General features: G+C 46.6%; 1 protein-coding gene across 2 annotated transcripts in view; it reads right to left on the bottom strand.

Annotated features, from left to right (window-relative positions):
* Window positions 1–1640: 1640 nt before the first annotated feature.
* CLIC6 (chloride intracellular channel 6) overlaps window positions 1641–21617 on the bottom strand; it is a 40864-nt gene continuing 20887 nt past the window's right edge. Inside the window, exons 1-6 of one of the 2 annotated variants that reach the window (XM_070252390.1) lie at window positions 12355–12517; window positions 11454–11563; window positions 10839–10964; window positions 10109–10215; window positions 9368–9549; window positions 1641–3765 (exon numbers count right to left, since the gene is read on the bottom strand). In XM_070252390.1, the coding sequence (XP_070108491.1) occupies window positions 3604–3765; window positions 9368–9549; window positions 10109–10215; window positions 10839–10964; window positions 11454–11509 (633 nt within the window). In that variant the 5' untranslated portion in view covers window positions 11510–11563; window positions 12355–12517 and the 3' untranslated portion in view covers window positions 1641–3603. Of the gene's footprint in view, window positions 3766–9367; window positions 9550–10108; window positions 10216–10838; window positions 10965–11453; window positions 11564–12354; window positions 12518–21617 lie in introns of those variants that run through there. The other variant, XM_001493952.5, reaches the window with a different exon arrangement.

The following is a 21617-nucleotide window of genomic DNA, read 5'->3' as shown; positions in this document are numbered from 1 at the left end:
CACAGGGACCCATCAAACGGGACAGCTGAGCAGTTGGCAACCCCCATCCCACGCATGGTGCTTCCTTGTAGGAAAGCGGGAGGTCGGGGCTTAACTGCCTTCCACCTCTGTGAGAAAGGCTCAAGGTCCCATGAACTTGCAAGCTTGTGCCCTGTCCATTTTGACATAATCCAGGTAAGAAGAACAAATACCAGAAAATAACGTGTGTGCAGCCAGACACATTGCAGCTTTCACAGCGAACTTTTAAGCACGCTGCTTTCTACATGACTGGGAGATATTGTTCCCATTTTCCAGAAGCAAAGAGTGAGGCTCAGAGAGATTAAATGATCATTCAGATGTGTCAGAAGTATCGGGGGCAGACTCAGGACTCTGTGTCTGCTGTTGTTTGTTTTGTGGTTTTTGAAACATGTCCACTGCCTCGAAGCTCCTTATAGAAAAGAGAGAGTAACAGGTTTAACTTGTTGGCACTTAATGTGTTTGTAGGGGTTTGTATGTGTGAACGTGCCTCTGTGTGTTTGTGCACGAGTGTGACTGTGTTGTGAGTATGCACATATATGAACCTGTGTGTGTACATATATGAGTGTGCATGGATGTGAGTGTGTGTGTCTGGGGAGCAAAGGGCTCAGGCATATTCAATTCCTGGGGATGGACCCATAGATCAGATTTCTGGTCTCTAAAAGTCCTTTCCTGGGCTAAATTCTATCCTTCCATCCCCATTTGCTGGGCAGTATCAGAAAGTATAACTTTGCGACGTTTTCTGTATTCTCCTCCAGCCCACATTTGGAGATTCTGTGTTCAGAAGTAAAGCTAATTTTTTCTTTTTTTTTTTTTAAGATTGGCACCTGAGGTAAGATCTGTTGCCAATCTTCTTTTTTTTTTTTCCTTTCTTCTTCTTCTCCCCAAAGCCCCCCAGTACATAATTGTATATACTAGTTGTAGGTCCTTCTGGTTGTGCTGTGTGGGACGCCACCTCAGCATGGCTTGATGAGCGGTGCCATGTCTGCACCCAGGATCCAAACCAGGGAAACCACAGACCGCCAAAGTGGAGCGTGCGAACTCAACCATTCGGCCACAGGGCCAGCTCTTAATTTTTTTCTAATTGTCAGGCCTCTTGGGCAACTAGAAGCCGAGAACGGCATCCCCTGCATCAGAGAAGCTTCACACGATCAGCCTCAAAAGAGGGCTACATTCACAATTCGTCCACATTTGCACTATGTATGGTGTGCATTTTGTTTCAAAAACCACAGTATAATAGAGATTTTAAGGCAGCAGATCAACCCTGGAATATTTCTCACCTTCCCACATATGATCAGCTTTTTCGGGGCCTGTGAACAGGCTGCTGGGAGGGGAAGACTGGCAGGACCTATTCACTTTCCTACAATTACATTTAAAAATGGAACAGTCTTCAGGGCCTCTACTTCAGCCACCTGGACAAAGTCACGTGTGTCTTTTCAGACCTCTTTAAGGCTCCATTAAAATGTCTTTGTGGTTCACAATTCAAATACAGATCATCTCTAATTCAAATACCAATCATCTCTGGTTCAAAGTTGCTGTCACCATTTTAAAGAAAGCCCATTTCTGTTCATTTTATTTCTTTAAGTGGGGAATGTAAAGTAAAAAAAGAAAATTAAAGCTATTGGTTCCATGTAAACATTTTTATAATTTGTTCAATTTTTAAGGCACATGGAGTTAATGTAAATCATTTTAACATCTAAGAATACAAAGTTTGCACTAGTAACAAATGGTGGTCTCTTCATTTACCAAGTTTAAGTGCAACATTGTAAATCTTGTTTCACTCCTAAACAGATGTGAAACATGAACAATAGTGACACATACTAGACACAACCTCCAAAACTGTATGGCTAAAAAAGAAAGCAGACTGCTGGAGTCTCTCACGCTCAGATAAATCTGTAGCAGCCAGTAACAGGGACAGAAAGTGACCATAGTATCAAGGACTTTGTTTCTCTTATTAGACATTTTCCACTAAATCCCAGAGCAGTTACTGTTAATGAATTTTACTCTCTTCCAAATGAATTGACATAGAGCAGATGTATACTTTTTTTTTTAATGAGCATTTTAGCATCAACTGCACGCTACAACCAACTCAACAAGAGGGTTTTCTGTAAGATGTGCGTAAATGTCAAAGGAACACAGCCTGGCAGATAATGCTCAACCCCTGTGAGGTCTTGATGAGTATCTAAACAGCCTCCCATTTTGTCTTCCATGCCTTGAGTTGGAGCCCAGCAACCCAGCCCACACACACAGCTGTTGATGAGACGCTGGCTACAAAGATGGTGGAGGGGAAGCCACAGACAAACCAGAAAACCCTTTTGAGTCAACAGTTTCCACTTCTTCCCCAGTTTGACCACTTACCAGAACTGCCCGAGGGTAGTCACCACGAACTTAAACTCCTTGGATTTTCCCTGCCTAACCTCGAAATGAGATAATAAAGAGCAGAAAAGCAACAGAGCCAGGCTAGCCCCACACGCCATCATCCTGGAGAAGTACTGTGTTAGGTCTTAGAGAGAGCGGTCATTAGAAGGAATCAAGGTGTGCTTGATTCACATTTCAACACCGGGCAGGGAGATTCTCCAACTTGCAGCTGATTTTAAGAGTCCTGCTGAAAGCATGGTCTCCGTGAGAGGGACTGGAGCAAGAGAAGGCATCGGAAAGGGAGCTGGAACAAAAGATGCAGACAGGCACTCTCCCCCGTTGCCTTCCCAGGAACAAGAGGCAGTGCATTATGGAGGCAGTGACAAGGCAGAGTGGGGACCCTCCATGGCTCCTGGTCCCTGCCGGTCCCTGTGGGTCTGTGGACTCTACAGTTCTCACCCCTGTGAAACCTGATCACAAGCATCCTCTCTAGCTCTGCAGTGCGGAATCTCTTTGTTTTGTGTTCTCTATGGATGATCATCAAGGCATTCCCAAGAGGTTCCCTCTCAGCCCTCTACAATAAAGCGACACAAGACCACACATGAATGAGACTGTGTGTGCTGTGAAGGTCTGTGTGTGAGAGAGAGACTGAAGCCGGGGAAGATGCTCACCAATAAGTCACCAGTAGTTATCTAAGTGTAGTGACACTTCCGGTGATTTTTTTCTCTCTTCTTTATACTCTCTGACATTGTTTTAAAATAGGCATATGTCATTTTGTAATTACAGAAACAGTATTTTCATTCTAAAAAAAAATTAAACTACTATTTTACAGGAGAAAAACAGGCTATGCATGATTATGAAAACTATCAGAGACAGACAAATTTTTTAAATCGAAGGAGGAATTGAACCCAAACTTAATCTGCTTTGAAACAAACTGAAAAACACGTGCCCTAAATATCATGGGTTACAATGTCAGTGAAGGGCAAAGATGTACATTAACATAAACTGGGCAATTGGTGTGGATAACAACAGATACTGAGATTACTCAGATACACAAGTGAGTTAACAAATTACAAGGCCACGTATGATTTGGTGTTGAGTGGATCCTGGATATTGTTAAAATATAGGCATTATTTTGCAAAAGATGGTTACTGGGGGAAAATGCAAAGAACACCATCTTCTCATAGCCTCGCTTGTACAACTGAGACAGAAGACGGAAAACACCCAGCTTCACTTCATTCTTTTCACAACGTCCGAATAGGCATGCTCGATCTCCTGGTCAGCCGGACACGTGTTTGTGAACTCGTCCCTAGCATAAGCATTGTTCAAGTATCTCCAGATGCCAGTCATTTCAGAAGGAAATTCAAAATCTCTGTATCTCTTGGCCACAATCTGAAAATGAAGAGGAAATAATCAGCAAAAGGAAAACCCACCGACGTAGGCACTTAGATCAGACAATCCACTCTTTGAGGCGTGTAGTAGATTCTCTTTCTCAGGACGTCACCCTACAGCCCCACTGGCTACCCCGAGTTGCATTTTGACTTTGCATGGGGCATACTGGGTATGGGAAAGCTTGTAAAGGTTCTGGACTGGAAACAGTGGCTCCCCACAATCCTGCCCACCAGTTCATCATCAATGATCCTTGTGATGCGCTGACATGAACGTGCTCTGTCCTCCAGTGGGTTTCTCTAATGTCCCCAGCAGTTTTCTCTTTGTGTTCTGCTGCTGTGTTATTTGGTGCCTAAAGATTTGTGACAGATCTTCAATTCAGATTATGCCAGGACCACTGTGAACTGTCCTCTCTTTCTCCTGCCTGCTCAGCCTTACCTCCTGAAATCCCAAATATCGGGGTATGCTATTCCTACAGATGTCCACCATCCTGCCACTGACAGGATCGTTTCATTGTGCATCTTCTGTGTGCAGAGGATGATTCATGAACAAAATGGACACAAATCCTTACCTCATGGAAATAGCGGATGTAAGGAGAGGGCAACTGAGAATAAGCATCGTGGGCAACACAATGGTGTGGGATGTTTCCTTTGGCTGGAGGGGTGCCGTTGGGGAATTAGTCACAAAGGAGGGTGTATACCGTTGGGGACTGTATCAGTTTCCTTGGGCTGCCTTAACAAAGGACCACAGACTGGGTGGTTTAGAATAAGAGAAATTGATTCTCTCACAGTCCTGGAGGCCAGAAGTCCAAGATCAAGGTGTTGGCAGGGCCACACTCCCTCTGAATGCTCTAGGAAAGGATCTGTTCCAGGTCCTTCTCTTCTAGCTTCTGGTCATTCGTTAGCTTGTGGCAGCATCACTCCAATCTCCAAATATGTGTGTGTGTCTCTGCGCCCAAATTTCCCTTTTATTAGGACACCAGTCATACTGGATGGGGGACCCACGCCACTCTAATATGACCTCATCTTAACTGATTACATCCACAAAGACTCTATTTCCAAATAAGGTCACATTCTGAGGTCCTGAGGGGCTAGGACTTCAACATTTGAATTTAAGGGACACAATTCACCCCCTAACAGGGACCCAGGGCTACAAAGGCAGCCTTGGGATGTCTGAATGACGTGAACATGGGACTTACCACAAATTAGAAGATCTCTGGGACTTATTTCTCAGATTTTGGAGGCTAGCAGCTATTGGTGCAACAAAACAGGACCATATAACGTTCAGAAAGCCCTAAAGTGTTTACCACCTTTTGCCTGAATTCAACCTACTGCTCCTACTGATGTTTAACGTGAAGAATTCTGCTTTCCTTTCTTTTTTTTTTTTTTAAAGATTGGCACCTGAGCTAACAACTCTTGCCAATCTTTTTTTTTTTTTTCTGCTTTATCTCCCCAAATCCCCCCAGTACATAGTTGTATATCTTAGTTGCACATCCTTCCAGTTGTGGCATGTGGGACGCTGCCTCAACATGGCCTGATGAGTGGTGCCATGTCTGCACCCAGGATCCGAACCAGTGAAACCCTGGGCCGCTGCAGTAGAGCACGAACTTAACCACTCGGCCACGGGGCCGGCCCCTCTGCTTTCCTTTGGTTTGCATTTGCCTGGTGCATTTTGTCCATCTTTTTATTTTAACATTTCTAAGTAAATTTGTTACATGTATGTTTCTTATAGATGTAATCTTGTTTTTTATAGTTTCTAATTTAATGCTTACTTCGTTTTCCATCTTTTTGTGTATATTTGTGCATTTGTGTGTGTGTTTCCCTTTCTGGTAGTTTAGAAAGTTCACGGTCCGCTTCAATTCTTCCAGTCATTTCTTACATAACTTTAAATAAAAGGAATTCTCTATTTCTTGATTTATCAACTTTAGATGATCTCTATTTATTCCTGATTATGACAAATGAGGAAATTAGCATAACTGCACTTCTTTCCATTTCTTCTCCCTTATGCCCCTCCCGTTGGTTGTAAGCACATCCAAGTTTACTATGTATTTTGATTCTGTCCTGTACCTAGAATTCCCACTGTTGTTTAGTCTTAGTTCCGGTTTACATTTAAATAGACTCTATATTGATCATGAATCCTTTTATACCACACATCTTCTCTGTTCCTGGATCCTTACTTTTATTTTCATTTTATTATTTCATCATATAGCAATACTATTTTTAAAAATGGCCCAAGAGTGCTTATTTTACTGAGACCAGAAGTCTAGGTAAAAAGGACAATTCACCCTGGATATAAAATTCTTACATCACACATCCTTTCCCTTAATTCTCTATAAATATTAAACCACTGTTTTCCGGTTTTTAATGCTGTCATGGAGACTTATGTGGCCAGTCTGAATTTCTTCCCTTTGTAGGTGGCTTTACTATTTATTATTTCACTATCAGTGCTATCGTTGTCGTTGTCATTGTCTGAATGCCCAAAGGCTTCTTTTGCATCCTCCCAGTCCGGGACCTCTTCGAACATGTCTTAGTGTCCTGGTTGTTCTGGACAATATTTTTCTAATCATAGCACATTGTTTAAACTGAGGGTCAAGTCATCCTTGGGTTCAAAATCATTTTCCCCAGGAGCTTCCTTTCTTTCTTTTTCCTTTCCTGTTCTCTTGTTCCTGACTCTGCACATCTGGGATCTCTCGAATCTCCTTTGTCTCTTGTTTCTTCTGCATTAGATTTGGGATGATTTTCTCAGACCCACCCTCCGAATCCCTGACCGATTGCTGCGACGTCTTTTTCTATCTCTTGCTACTTCTAATATAACTTTTATTTCTGAAACTATCTTGTCTTTGTCTTTTTCGTGAGCTCTGCCAGCCTGATTTTCATCTTCTTTGTGATGTTATGTTTTTTTTGGCATCTTGTGTCTTGTCTTTGAGCTTCTTCTCAAAAGATCCACGCTCTCTTTCTTTTCTTTGAAGCCATAGAGAAGTCTCTGTCTGGAATGTTCTTTCATCTACTGGAGCAATTCTTCATCAGATATGTGTTTCTCACCTGCCTTTTCCTCTTTTTTCCTTCTCTTTATCCCTTTTCCCCTCCCATTTTTGGTCTCTTTTGTCTACATGGAGGTCCCACTTGGACTCTTTCTGGTTATTAATGATCTTTTAATGAGGCAGGTCAATTGGTCCTACTATTCCTTAAAAATAGTGTGGAGCGCAAAGAGACCGAGATGGGGCAACTGGTAGACCAATTTGGATATTTACCCTCAAATACCCTCTCCCCAATTGCTGATCTGTACTCTGCCCCAGGGACACATCAGGGTGAGGGTTAGGGTCAGGCTCAGGGTCAAGGTTAGGTTTAGGGTTAGGGCATCTTCCACTCTGAGGCTCAAAGACTAGGCAGGAGGTCACCATGGCTAAAAATGACACGCTGGTAATTCATAGTCTCTCTTAACTGGTTCACGGCTTGTTTCTTTTCTCTGCTCACAAAGCAGTCACAAAGCAGAATCCTGCCCCCCTTCTCTCCTCCACTCCACCTCCCCTCCCTGTGCCTTTGGAAAGAGGACAGATGGCAGAAAACAAAGATGGCTCCTCTGTATGGCTCCTCCTTCAACTCTGCCTCCCCAGAGATCTCAGCTTGACAATGATCTCTGTAGGGATATTCTTCACTTCTCTGTGGCCCACTCCATGCCCTAGGCCTCAAACAGAGAAGTCTGGGCTGGGTTTTTAAGGACTGTGTTATTTACTTTTACAAAAATCGAAACCTTGCTAAAGATATAGAGAACCACGCCTTGGCTCTGTGACAACTTGCACTGGAGGAAATTTCTTCATCTTTGAGTTGGTGATCGGTCCTTTTCTGGTTTTACGAAAGATGAAGCTAATGCTCTATTTTTTCAAATTGTTTTTGCTGGGTTTCAGGAAGGGAAATAAATTATGAATTCCTTTACTCTCTCATCTTTTACCATAAATTCCTTTAGACTGATTCTCATTTCCTTTCAGAAGTGCTCCATCCTGGAAGATTATTAAGCTGTTTGATATTTTGAGTGCTAAATGGCTTTGAAGATTTTGCTGTTAGGTCTTACATTGGAGCCATGTACTGCTTTACTTTACTCTGAAGTTTACCCTTTCTACTGAAAACTTAAAATAGTCCTTTTTTATAGAGCCTTAACAAGTTGCAATTGATGTTGTTTGGCTGGGGTATTTCTCTTGCTCTTCCCCAACATCCGTGTACCTCTGTGATGCTACACTAGTCATAGAAATGATTAGAACACATTCACTAAAGGGATTAAACCAGAACACAACTACATAAGTATTTGTTGGAAAATAGCTCCCAAACTTCCAATTTGGACAATCACCAATGTAGCAGGTTTGAGGGGCTGAGAGGCTTTCATTAAACGTTAGATGTCGGGGCACTGGCAAAGTTATGGAAAAGAACGTTCATGTGTGGGATCAGCAACATATTTAAGGCTTGGATTTCAATTGGTACTCCTTGAGTACAACAGGGAAAAGAGAAGAAAGGGGAGAAATGGGGCAAGGATTGGGAGGGGCATAAGGAAGGAAGAAGAAATGCAGGAAGAGAAAGACAAGGGAATGACGTGGGTAACCAGTGGTGGCTGGGAGCCCATAGGAGCTTCAGGGCCACAGACTGTGTGACCCTAATTGGTAAATTTCTAATGCCAATTCAATGCGTTATTAGAACACAGGGCCCTTGACTTGTATTCCTCTGTGTCTTCTCTCCCAACTGCCCTATCCTTATACCAAGGACCTAGCTCTAGACCTGGTGGGATTTCATAATCAAGATGGCTCAGAACAAGTCTTGGGCTTCTTCCTGGGGCATCTGGGGCTACTGAGGGCCAAGGACATAGCAACAGTGATAATGACAATCAAAGTTAACACCTGTAAGTGACAGAGAGGCAGGGGGCACTACTGAGAGACAGCCGTAACCAAGGAGTCCAAGCAAGTGTGGGGCCATCTGCCTTGGAATCTCAGGATCATCCCCGGAAGTTCTGATTTCGTAGGTCAGGGGCTGGATGAGGGCATTTACATTTCTAACAAGCTCCTCTAACAATTCTTATGCCTGCTAATGTTGGAGAATCACTAGTCTAGGGAACCTTTAAACCCTAATAGTATATGACCCATGACTCTTATTATATGAGAAGACAGGATGCTCAATCTGGCAGAGGCCCAGCCAAGGAGCTGTCAGCTACTCCCTCGCTGTAGAAGGTGGATGTTTAGCTTACGCCAACCATCACCAACAATTGACTGAATTCACACTTTAATACTCACAGACTCCACGCATCACCTCTAAGCCTTCCCTCAAGCTGCTTTCACACAACTTTTCCTTAGTCTGTGGGGGTAAGACTTGAAAAGAGAAGGAGAGAGGATGGAGGAAGGGAAGCCAAGTTTGCAGATGCTTCTGGAGAATATGTGAAGAATACCTAAGAATATCTATATATCTGAAACTTGGGGTTTGGCTGCCTCACACAGAAATAAGCTAGACTTTTTAATTCAAGAGTCCACATTTTAGATAGTTTTGATGTCTGGCCAAAACACAAGTCAAACAAAATAAAACAAAGCCCCATTCATGTATTCAGCACCGCGGTAGGAGGAACGACCAACCTTAATAATATGGAGCTTGGGTAAGAGGTTACAGTCGGCGAGCGTGAGCTCATCTCCGTCCAGGAATTTCCTTCCAGAAACAGCAACTTCCTCAGTGCTGTCGGCATCTATTTCATCAGGCAGAGGGCTATTTAAGTAATTATCCAGCTTCTTCAGGGCCTTTAACAGGTTCTTTTCATAAACTAAACAGAAAGGCAAAAAAGGACTAAGATAAGCCATGTGAGTTAGCGTCACTTTTCTCTAGATGTGAAGGAAGGAGACTGTCCCCTTTCCTTCCCAAGACATGGCCGGTGGGCAGTGGGGAGTTGGGAAAGAAGGAGGTGGACTTACAAGATCTGAATAAATCACTCATTCCTCCCTTGAAAAGAATCTTGGTGTCTACACAACACTGCTACTTCTAGAACACATTCATTTCTTCAGCCATCTTCCTGGAAATCCCATAATGAAGTAGGCATGGCAGAAGGTTCATTTGAACAGCTGGGTCCCCAGCTGAGAACTCCTGGTGATGATTACTTTCCCCTAAAAAATGTCATCTTCTGGGCTCTCAACCTCTAGAAGTGCTCAATCTCTTGAACCCCATGTGCAGACTCAAAGTTGGAAGGACTTTTTCTTATTTCTAGACACAGGTCCCTCCCCGCTGTGAAATGAGTCAGAATTCCCAGGATCTCAGAAGAAGCCCCATCAGAGGCTGCATGGAGGTCCACGTTGCAAACTGAGAACAGGAAGATGGGAGCTACTCACTCTCATGTGCATCCTTCTTGGTGTTCTTAATAAATGCTGAGAATTTGGCAAACACGTCATTTCCTGCGGAGTTAGAATCAGGGTGTTGAGTTCCCAGCTTAGGGTACCTTGAAAAATTCAAAATGGAAGGATCACACACAAGCAGCGTTTGAGTTAGGATAATACAACGGGGAGGGGGGAGTGTCTTCCTCAGAGTGGATATAAAAATGAAACCTTCCCCTTGAATATCTTCCTAATCTTTTTATCTTCAAGGTTGGAAGCAGCACATTCTAGGGAAAGCATGAAACTGACTGTACTCATCCTGGGACACAGGGCCCCACCTGGCCTCGCTGGGCTTCATTGCCTCCCTACTAAAATGAAGGTGAGGGACCAGAAGGTTCTTTTCCAGGTCTAGCACCCGTGACGTTGTCTGCTAACACACACGCCTACCTTCCAGCAGTGTATGTACCTAGGAAATGACCCACCCACACAACACTGACCAACCTCCTCCTCCTCACTTCCTGCTGTCAAACCCTAATCACCAGCCTGCAGGTGCAGAGCAAAGAAATCCAGCCACCTTAACTCAAGGGTTCCAACCTCGCTCTGTGTTTTCTGCAGCACACCACGGTATAGTTAGGAAGTAAGCACCACGGCCGCAGAAAACCAAACACACAAAGCCCAGAGCTTTAGCATGGTCTGTGAAGGGGGAAAGTGACGATCGAGCTGTGAAGGCTGTTTTGATGAGGCCTACCTCGGGGGAGCTAATTTCTCCTCTAAGAACTCCTCGATCTTATTCACATCTGTCTTGACTTCACCATCAAAAGTCATAAAAGGAGGGTTTGTTCCGGGCGCCAGGTTCTGCAGGTCCGCGGGTTTCCTGGGTGGGAGGGAACGGCGGTGTTTACAGGCAGCCACAGAGTTTGGGTTCATTTCCAAGGCTTAGCCGTGCCCGCCCCAACTTGAGAGAAACAACCCTTGAGGATTTCAAAGCAGGTTGTGGGTTTGCAAAATGTCCTACTGGTGATGAAAGTGGGGCCCTTTTTCTGGATATGGAGGTGAAAAGTTAACTCTCCCCAGTGCTATCAACCAGGAGTACTGTTCAGACGGGCTTTCCAGAGGTTCACAGCTGACCAGTAACTGGGAGATCAGGTTCCTGATGACACCCCCACTTTACACCTCCCTGATCACGTCTGATCCAATCCTGTAATTACTGTTCGCCCAACACTCAAGCTTCAGTTCAGGGTCCTGCCTGTGGATGGACATGCCATGACATGGTCTAGTGGGTCCTAGTATAGTAGTGTGTATGCGTGTGTGTGTCTAGAGAATAGGGCACGGTTATTTCAATAATGCAGAAACCTTGTCTTACCTTTTCAGATCCACTGTTGTCACATTAAATATAACGCCCTTCAGCCAGAGTATCATAAAGAGACGCTGAGAAAATGGGCAATTTCCAATACTCTCACCATCGCAACCAGCCTACAAATTGAAAAAGAAATCTTTCTCAGAGCCAGTCTCACAGTTGTATTCTGCAACACATGCACACAAAATCATTATGAATTTCTGTGAATAGTCACGATACTGTAAATATCTTTCTGGGGCCATTTCACTCAGCTTCTCTGCCAGGGGGAGGAAGGAGGAGAGGGGAGGGGACACACACTTACGCTGCACTGAGCATTTTCTTTCTACCTTCCCACCACCTCACCACTTCCTGCCACCTTGGGCCTCCGAGTAGCAGTTTACAGAGGGAAAGAGCAGAGCAGCAAGAGGGAACGCCCTTTGCTACTCAAGGCAAAGAAGAAACACATGTTCGTTCCCTCCCTCCATCTCTTGATCCTCTCCAGAAGCAACACATCTCTCTTTCCAGGAGGATCACATTTAAAAAGAGACTGGCAGACTCTCCCACCGGGACACCACCCCGCATAGTCTCTGCTCTGCTCGTCTACAGAATGATCCCTGGACATTATAAAACTTCTGCGTCCCCTCCTCTGATTCGGCTTGGCAGAGCGATGGGGGACATTTGTACTTAGAGGGCAGATTATTGCACAGTTGGCATCGAGGGTGGAAGGATATGAAACGGTTCCTCTCTGATGACCCAAAGCAGGTCACATACACACGTAGCTCAAACATGGGCATGGAAACATACTGAACACACATCCCCCTTCTCATGGGCTCCCGGCAGAGGGGAAAGGCAGATGTTGGGGAAGAGAAGTGACATGTGGGGCTTCGAAACTCCTAGAAAGTTCCGAAACTCTTCTTTCTCTTCCCACCTTTCTCCACTCCCCACATGGCTGACACGGTTGTAGTGTGAACAAAACGCTGCTGGAAAGGCGGAGAGGCGGCTTGGACACACTCCTCGCATCCCAGACTCCAGGCACCACACTCAGCCGGACTTCAATGACCAAAACGCAGTCACACTTAACCCGTGACGTCCATTTCTGCCAATGTCATCAAAAGAAAGTTTAGAGGAAAGCACCATGTCTATGACTTAAATAACAGAAGGACACAAGGCAGAAAGTGAGCTGCCGGTTTGGGAATTGAAGAAAGGAAAAAAGATGCCTCAAGAAAACTGGACAACTTAAGGAGTACTTCAGAGAGTCAGTTCTCTGATAGTAGTGTTCTTAAGTCACTTGGAGAGGCTATTAATAACAGGATGTCCCCACGGATTAAGAGGCTAAGAGACACACAACCCAATTTTAAAAAGACTTGACCAGCCTCTTCACAAAAGGCAAAATCCAAGTGGTCAATAAGCACATGAAAAAGTTCTTAACATCATTAGCCAGCAGGGCAATGCAAATTAAATCACAAACAGATACCACTACACACCTGCCGGAATGGCTAAAATGAAAAGATCTGACAATGTCAAGTGTGGACAAGAATGCAGAGCGGCTGAATTCCCATTCACAGCTGGTCAGAGTGCAAATTGGCAGAACTACTTTGGAAAGCTGTTAGGCAGCTATCTACCAAAGCTGGATCTACATTTGCCCTGTGACACAGCAGTTCCACTCCCAACAGCAGTGAGCGTTTATGGGCGTAAGAGACACACATACAAATGTTCTTAGCTTCAGTATAATGGCCAAAACCCGGAAACAACCCAGATACCATCAAGAGTAGAATGAACAAGCAAATTGTAGTACATTCATGCGATAGGATGCCACACCACAATGGAAAAGAATTAGCTATTCCTACAAGCAGCGATGTGGATGAATCTCACATTCACTATCTTGAGAGAAAGAAACCAGACTCAGAGGGACCCTGTATAACTCAATGGGGGAGAAGTTCAAGTGAAGGCAAACTTCCCTGTGTGACGGGCGTCAGAATAGCAGTTGCCCCTGGAAGCTGCCTATTTTCCGGGAAAGATGGGAGGGAGGTAGAAATGTTCTATATCTTGATCTGGGTGGTGGCCGCATAGGTATATTCACTGACAGAGTCTTAAGATTTGGGTACTTTATTGCATGTTTTACTTTAATACGGAAGAAAAGAAAGTAAAACTATTAATTCAGAAAAAAAAATACTGAGAGTCAGATCCAGTGGGTCTGGCATGGGGCCCAGGAATCTGAATTTCTAACAAGCTCCTCCAAGGGGATATGATACTGTTGGTCAAGGACCCATGAAGATGATGGTGGACTTAATATGCTCACACAGCCGCCAATGCACTCAGATAACTGAGTTCCAAGTCCTCTAAGCTCTGGGCGCTTGCTTCACACTCTTCCAGCTCCTCTTCTCTCCCTTCCTGCCCCAGCATCCACCTGGTAGAGGGGAGGGGCTGAGAATTCCCTCAGCTGCAGTCTGTGAAGTCGCTGGGAGCTTGACGGGTGGGGAAGTGGACAATTAGGACCCACGCACCCAAAGGGCCCTGCAATAGCGCCCCCTCAGCCACCTGAGGCCATTCCCCACCTCAGGGTCCCTTCGCCTCAGGGCCATTTTGAAGGCTACCCATCTCCTCCTCTCTCTATTCTGGAGCAAGAAGTGCAGAGCTGAGTTCTAGAAAACTCCCAGCGGCTTGCTGCTTGGGATCCCTGTGAAATCACGGTGCTTTCTTAACTCCTGCAGGTTTGGGCAGAGTCAAGCCAAGGAAAGGGGAGGGGGGAGATGAAAGCACAGGGACACAAAGCCACATATTTCGGCCAGTCCTGACTTGTTCCGCAGCTTTTAAACCTCTTATTTTTATGGCAGTTACACTAAGCACAGTAAAGTCTGAGATAAGTTCTGCAGAGTGGGGCAATTGTTTTCTTTCTCTTTCTCCCTTGTCTCCCTAACCTTGGGAATCCTGTTAGAACTCATTCCGAATGCCACAAATCCCCGCTGAGCCCAGGCGTCCTTCGCTTCGGTCGCTGGGTGTCTCGGTGAAGATCCCCAGCACAAAGGGCCCAGTGTCTGCGGGCCGACCGGCCTCTGCAGCCAGCTGCTCGCTGCTGCCACTTCTGGGGAATAATTCTGTTGCCCAGGTCTCTCTCTGTCTTGCTCTGTGTCTTTAGCAGACTCAAATTCAAGTTCAAAGTTTTTCCTTGAAATTGTTCTCACCATTTCCTGCATCCTGCCAGCTACTCTTTGGGAGAAATAAAGTGGGTAGGAGCGATACGCTTTCTAAAAAATGACAACTGCCTTTGCCATCCAACTCGGGCAAAATGGGAACTTTTTAACAGGCTCCTTCCCGGAACTGCAACTGGGACAAAACATGTGGCCGGAGGGTGGGACAATGGTCTGCGTGGCCACGGCACCCAGAGATAGTAGTAAAAGCTGCGATTGTACATTTTCCGCCTTGTGGCCTTAAAATGGAGTTGTTCCAGCCCAGCACGGCTGGTGGACTGTTAGGCATTTTAGGAGAATTAAGTAGCTGCTCCACTGCCAAGGAAACAGGATTTACATATCCAGTGTTGCCTCATCTTAAATTGCTCTAAAAAATTTTTTTCTCTCCTTGTCTGTTGTAAGTGAGGGGGTTACGGGAACATGGTGGGAGTGACGAGGACGCCATGCTGCCTAATCTCATTACTTTAATGTGCTTCAGTGCTAGGATGTGCCAGCAAAAATAAGGCAAAGATATGCCATCTCCATAGCCCACTGTTGAGCAACACCAGGAGAGCAGGTCTTGGTCGCGTTCATCAACCAGAAAAGATGATGGATAAATACATATATATTAGGAGCAAATAAGTGACACCATCGCCGTAATTGGGACGTTTTATCATAAGAAGCTCTATTTTCCAATGCTGCTAGTTCTCTCCAGCTAATTACACTCTGGGCTAAAATTTCTCAGCAGGGCTCTCAGCCTACGGGGGAAATTTCTGTATGTATACATTTCTGATAAAATCAAATTAAGCCGTTTGAGAGATCAGAGTGTCTTTTGTTTCCAGTGAAGACCCAGGCACTGGGATAACCCAGCATTGTACGTCTGCCTTTCAAATGTAACTTTTTCGAGTGCCTATGATGGTAATTCTCAAAAGAAAAACATTAATGCCTCTGACAGGTTCTGAGAAATTCTGTTTGCAGCCGAGACCAGCTGTGGCATTTGAGAACACCAGTAATTCTGCTGAGTCCCGGCCTGTGCCCACCTCCTCCTCCCAGAGGCCCTCCGAGGGGTAAGGGGCCAAATATCGCTACAAAGGTCAGCAGTCCCTCTTCACTGCAGGCCTGATTCAAATTAGAGCTCTCCCACTTACTAAGCATCTTTACCTCCATTCAGACTTGGTGGGGAAAGTTGTTTTGTGTTTTTTTTAATTTCCCTTTCAGTTCTTCTTGCTTCAGGCAAATGACCTCTCCAATGCTGGGCTGGAGCTACATGTAAGGGGCACCACCCACGCCCCACCTTCCACGAAAATGATTCCAGTCCCACCACTGCCTCTGAAGGATCCAATGGGCCCCTGGCATCATAGTCCAGACCTGACAACGGGGTGATAACCCCCTCAAGATATGCTTGGTGGCTCCTGAGCACCCCACCCTCTCCTTCCTGCCAGAGCACGTCGCACACCCACCACCTTGATTTTCCACCTTCTTGGCTCCACCTTCTAGAAAGTTCTATATGGGCCTAAATGGTAAACACATTCTGTAAAGTAAGCGCTTTTCCCTACTCTACCCAAATGTAATCAAAAACAATTTTGGGGGTGGCGAGAAGATAAAAGAAGAGGAAATAGATCAGTAATATTCTAATTGTCCCTTTTCTGATAACTGGCTTTCAACCAAGGAGGCCAGATGTGTATCCTGTGTGTGGGGAGCTATTCCAGTCCCTGGAGAAAACCAGGAGGCATCTGGAGGCATATAGCTAATTTGGTTGGCTCCATTACAGGGAAATGGAGAAAATCAGGGAGTAATGACCGGCCGTTCCATTTCCAATGTTCGGGAGGGACTTTAGGTTGCATAAAAGCAGTAGCTGACCAGAGAAGGCAAGAGTCGGAAGGCAGAGTTTGATGTGGGAGGCCATGGGTGGCCACCAGAATTAGTTCTCCTCCAAGAAGAACAATGTGGTCAAAAGGACCAGCCAGGACTCTCTTCTGTTGGCAGCTGGCCCAGCAGAAGGCTGGACACAACACGGCCAGAGAGGAACAGTTAGAGCCAACCAGATGGGAGGCAACGCCTCCCTCCAAGTCCCGCCTACAGATTTCCCTGAATTCTTCCCGCGTCCTTTGCCGAAAGCATGATGGCCTCACATGCTTTGGGACCTGGCAACCAGACATACACCGCATGGCCAAGCACAAAGATCCTGGCCTTCGACCTGAACAGTCAGTCCTCCTCGTCCTGCTGTTCTCCCTGGACGTGTCCACAGGGGCCAGGGCCCCCTTCCCTTGGCACAGGCAATTTTATTTCATGTACAGTTGACTCTGAGGTTTGATGAACACCTCTCGTGGTATGTGAGGACCTGCGGGTTATCAGCCATCAGCACGTGGCATGTGGAACAGCTGGTCCTGACAGAGCAATGTGGGAGCAGTCACTGCTCACCAGGCTGCCCAGCCTGCACCCACCGTGTCTCTGCATCAGGGCCGGCCATTTGGAGCAGATGGGGCCGTGGAAATTGTCTCAAACCAGGGAAGGGTGGGGGACACTCCTACTGGGCTTCTTCCTGCTCCCGTGTGGAAGCAGGCGAGCGAGCTGGGACCTCTCCAACTCTGAAACAGTGGGTGTCTGGAGTCAGGGACCATCTCCATTCATCGGGGCAGCTCCCACAGGCCCTGGCAGAGTTCCTGGCACAAAATAAACACGTGAAAAATGCCTGGGGGCCTGAGTCCAATTGCTCCAATGCACTTGGTCCACTTCAGAAAGCGCCTCATGGCTCTTTCTTCTCTGGGCCAAAGTCCACGAGCTTTTCTCTCTCAGAAGTTCCCAAATTCTCACTACTAAGACATCCTCCATGGAGAGTGACACACGGAAGAGAACGGAAGGTGGACTAGAGAGACAGAGAAAGGGAGAGCGAGACAGGGAAGGCCTGAGTTATGGGCAGGAAAGTCTTCCCCAAGCTTCTTGGTCTAATGGTTTGACTTAAAATGCAATATTTAAATAGATCTGGGACTTCCTGATTTTGAATAATTCTACAAGTTAAAAAATGTACAATACTTTCCATTTGCCCAATAAGTTGAAATTTCCATTTTGGGGTAGCACCAGGTGTCCCTGAGGAGACATGGGCACCGGTGCAGGCCTGGGAGCCAGGAAGAGAGGATGTGAACTGGGGGCCCACTACTTGCTAATTGTGTGGCCTTGGGCAATTCTTGCCCAAGAAACTGAGCCTCCGTTCCCCCATTTGAAAAACTGAGCTAAACATACCTAGGCCTTGCAGGATCTTGGGGTGACACACCTGAGTCTCCTGGGCTCCCAATAAAGGCAGCTATTATTGTCATTATCATTATCATCATCGTTACTCTTCCAACCTGAGCGCACCCGAACAGACAATTATGGCATTTAGAGTACTTTTTAACAAGCCTCAATTAGTGTGATTTTCATGCCAAACCGTATAGCCCTTAAAGATCCACTGATTTTTTTTTTCTCAAAAAGTAACGTCTCCTATATCTATTCCAAGTGAAAATTAAGAACCGAAGTCATTTTCTTAATTGCAAAAGCAAACGGATCTTCAGCTGGGAGGCGAAATAGCAGGGCCCTGGCCTGGCTTTGGTGTGTGGGAGTTACACCAACCTCTCGGGGAAAGGTCCGGAGGAGCCAGGAGAGTTGGCGCATCTTGACTGACGGACGGGCAGGGCTGACGAGCCCAGGGGAAGTGCTTTCTGTTTAAGAAATGACAGCCAAGCACTCTGCTTGTACGAGGGGAGAGGCTGATCTCTTTCTGGCTTTTGGAGTTGGCGCAAAGGGAAGCTGAGCAGAGCTGGCTGCCTTCTTCCACCGTCACGTCGGGGAGAGTGAATTCCACAGAAGGGGAGAAGGTGGCAACCACCCCCATCAGGATTTGAAGTACAACATGCCAGGACTGCAGATCCACATGAAGAAAGGTGATTACAAGAAGTCGGGAGAGAAACAGACTAGCCCGTCCCTTCCTTGTTTGGAAGAATGTTTTTGAAGGAATGGTCTCCAAAATCGGCAATTTCTAAGGTGATTTTTCAAAACTGCTAATAGCGAGCCCTCACTGAATGCCTCCTCTGAGTTCAACGACGGTTTCGAACCATTCGCGGACTTTATGGGCCTCGAGCCTCTCACACTCCTGTTATCACTCCCGTTTTACAGATGAGTAAACTGAGGCTCAGAGAGGCCAAGTAAGCTGTCCAAGGACACACACAGGGTCAGATGAATAAAGATCTCTCTTGTTCTCCCCAACTGGATCCAATTAAACGTTCTCAAGATGGAAACCAGACTGTTTCCCACCTTTACCTGAACATCAGACTGTCCCCCGGCACGGCTTTCCTCCCCTGAAATCTCTCGGGCCTAGATCTCGAGCCTCACACCCACATTCCTGTGGCAGCCTCCCGCTGGGCCTCTCTGCCTAGGAATCCTAGTTCTTCTGATCTTTCCTGTAATCTGGACAAGGCTAACCCTGATAAAATGCCGTTTGCCTTAGATCACTCTGCTGGAACGTTCTTCAAGTGCAAATTCGAGTTACACTGCTCCCGAGCAGTGGGACCACGGGCAAGTACCTAACCGGCTAGCACCCTCTTGCCACATTTACAACGTAAGACAATAGTCCCTACTCCTCCGACCTGGGGGGAATTAACGAGATGTTAGTGGAAAACACACAGAACAATGCCTGACACACGGAAACATTCAACAGTCTGTCTACCCTCCCTCCCTGCTTAGCCCTACCTCCTCCCTCTTGCTCCCACCTTCTCTCATCTGTCCTTCTTTCCCTCCCTCCTTCCTTCTTTCCCTCATTCCTTCCTTCCTTCTTGCCCTCCACCCCTCCTTCTTTCCTTCTTTCCTCCCTTCCTTATCTCCTTCCTTCTATTCTTCCCTCCGTCTTTCCTTTCCTTTCCACTTTCCAATCTATGCCAGTCCTGCCGGTCACTCTCCTCAAACGCCATCGTCTCTCAGGCCAACAGCTGTGCCCTTCACTGCCCTACGTCAAGCTCCTGAGATCCCTCTTATCCAGGCCACTGCCACCTCCCTCCTGCTTCCGGTCTGTGGGTCAGTTCTCCACTCTATGTCCCTTTCTGTGACTGTCTGGTCAGCATTTCCTTCTCCCGTTTCTGAATTCTGCTTACAATATAATCGGCTCTGCCTGGTTTAGCACCAGATTGTTGACTAATTATTTCCCGTTGGTTCCATTCCTTCAGGGTGGACCATGTCAGCCTTCTGTACAGAAGAGGTGATAAATTGTCCCCTCAAAGTGCCTGCGACATGTTCATTCTCTTCCCACTCTCCCCACGGCGTCCATGGCATGGGCCCAGGCCCACGGAAGGTACGCCATAAAAACTCACGTTGTGAGCAAGTAGCCACTGTCCTCAAACATCCCAGGAGACTCCTTATCACATGGAGTTCCTTTAAAGTTGAAGGAACCATGCCTCCTCCCTGAGGGGAACAGCGGCAGGTCCAGCCTCATCTGTCCCCAAACATCCCCCCAGCCTGCCCGTCACGGGGCTCCTTTCTCCATTCCCCCAAAATGACAATCGCTGGGTCACCTGGTTTGCACAGGACTGTCCTGATTTTAAAAATAGAAATCTCACATCCCCCTTGCTAAGTTCCAGGCAAGCTGGGACCGTTGGTCACTCTATCGTCTGTCCAGGTGACAGCCTCATTTTTTGGGGGGGAGACATTATTAACATCCTCCTAGGTGACCCAGGAACAGGGCTTCGCTCCGCACTGCCCAGAGCATCAGCACAGAGTAATATAAAGCACTGGTCAGGGTAGGGAGCGGGCGCCCTGACCGCCGAGGGGATGGAGCGATGGGCTCCCTGGGAGCAGAGCAGATGGACAGGGGTGAGGCCAATAGGGGCAGCGGGTGGGAATTTAAGACAAGCCTGGCAAGCTCCCCAAGTTACCCAGAGCCAGCTCACACGGGAACAGCCTTTCCACTCCTGGTGGTCAGGCCACCCTTGGGAAAGAGCAGCAGTTCAAACCAGCGGTCCAGTTCTGGTGGCAAAGCAACCCCAGAAAGGCCCATCTCTAGGTGCGACAGGCTCTCTAAAGGTCACGACACAAATCGGCCAGAAACCAGGACTGCCTCACTCTTAAATCCCTAAATCGCTCTCGACAAATGCCACCGTCTCTCTCTGATCCTCCATATTGCCCCTTGGACTAAAGAGAAGAGCAAGCATCTGTCCCAGTTGAATAGGACAAGCTTCCAGGTGTCCCCTAGGTCAGCGGCAGCTGCCGAGAAGCCTGGCGCATGGAGCGTCGGCCCCATCTGCGGGATTCCGCGGTGCAAGGATTGGCATCAATCACCTTGGAATTTAGCTCCCCCATCTCATTCCAAAGAAAGGACACAGAATTAGATGCATCTTCTCAAAATAATTCACCCGAGGCCTAAGGAAGATCACAGATTCCAGTTCCGTCTTTTACAAATGTCAGTATGAACAAACTGGCTGCATTGTGAAACGATGATGATGATGATAGCAACTAACACCTAGCTTTTACTCTTTACTACTGACTGTTCTAAACACTTTCCTTATATTCACTCAAGTAATCCTGACAGCAACCCTGTTAGACGCAGGTACTATTCCTATCCCCACTTACAGGTGAGAGAACTAAGACACAGAGAGGCAGAGTAACTTGCCCAAGGTCACACAGCAGGATTTGCACTGAGGAGTCGGCTGGAGTCCATCCTCTTCATCCCACTCTGGACACTGGCCTATGTGCAAAGGGAGGGGCTTGGGTTCTAGCAGCCCCTCCTCAGAGTACGGGGCGCCATGTGAGTGCCCCTTTGCAGTAAGGTGTGGAAGCAACTTACAGGAATCCATAATAATAAGAGAAGATGTATCAGAAGCAAGTGGAAAGTGCCAAGGACAAACAGCTGTTGGGACATTTGACAGTCCTGGGGGCAATTTTGGTGACCAAGTGGGCTGGGGCGGGGGGAGCCCTCTGGCCATGTGCTACCTATTCTGTTCCCTCTCCAAGAAACTTTTGCTAGAACTCAAGGTGACAATGAGTTTGGCATTGCATCCCCCAT

This window comes from Equus caballus, chromosome 26, assembly GCF_041296265.1.
Source record: "Equus caballus isolate H_3958 breed thoroughbred chromosome 26, TB-T2T, whole genome shotgun sequence".
Taxonomy (NCBI): domain Eukaryota; kingdom Metazoa; phylum Chordata; class Mammalia; order Perissodactyla; family Equidae; genus Equus; species Equus caballus.
Note: the sequence above shows the minus strand (reverse complement) of the source record. Positions and strands in the feature narration are given on the sequence as shown.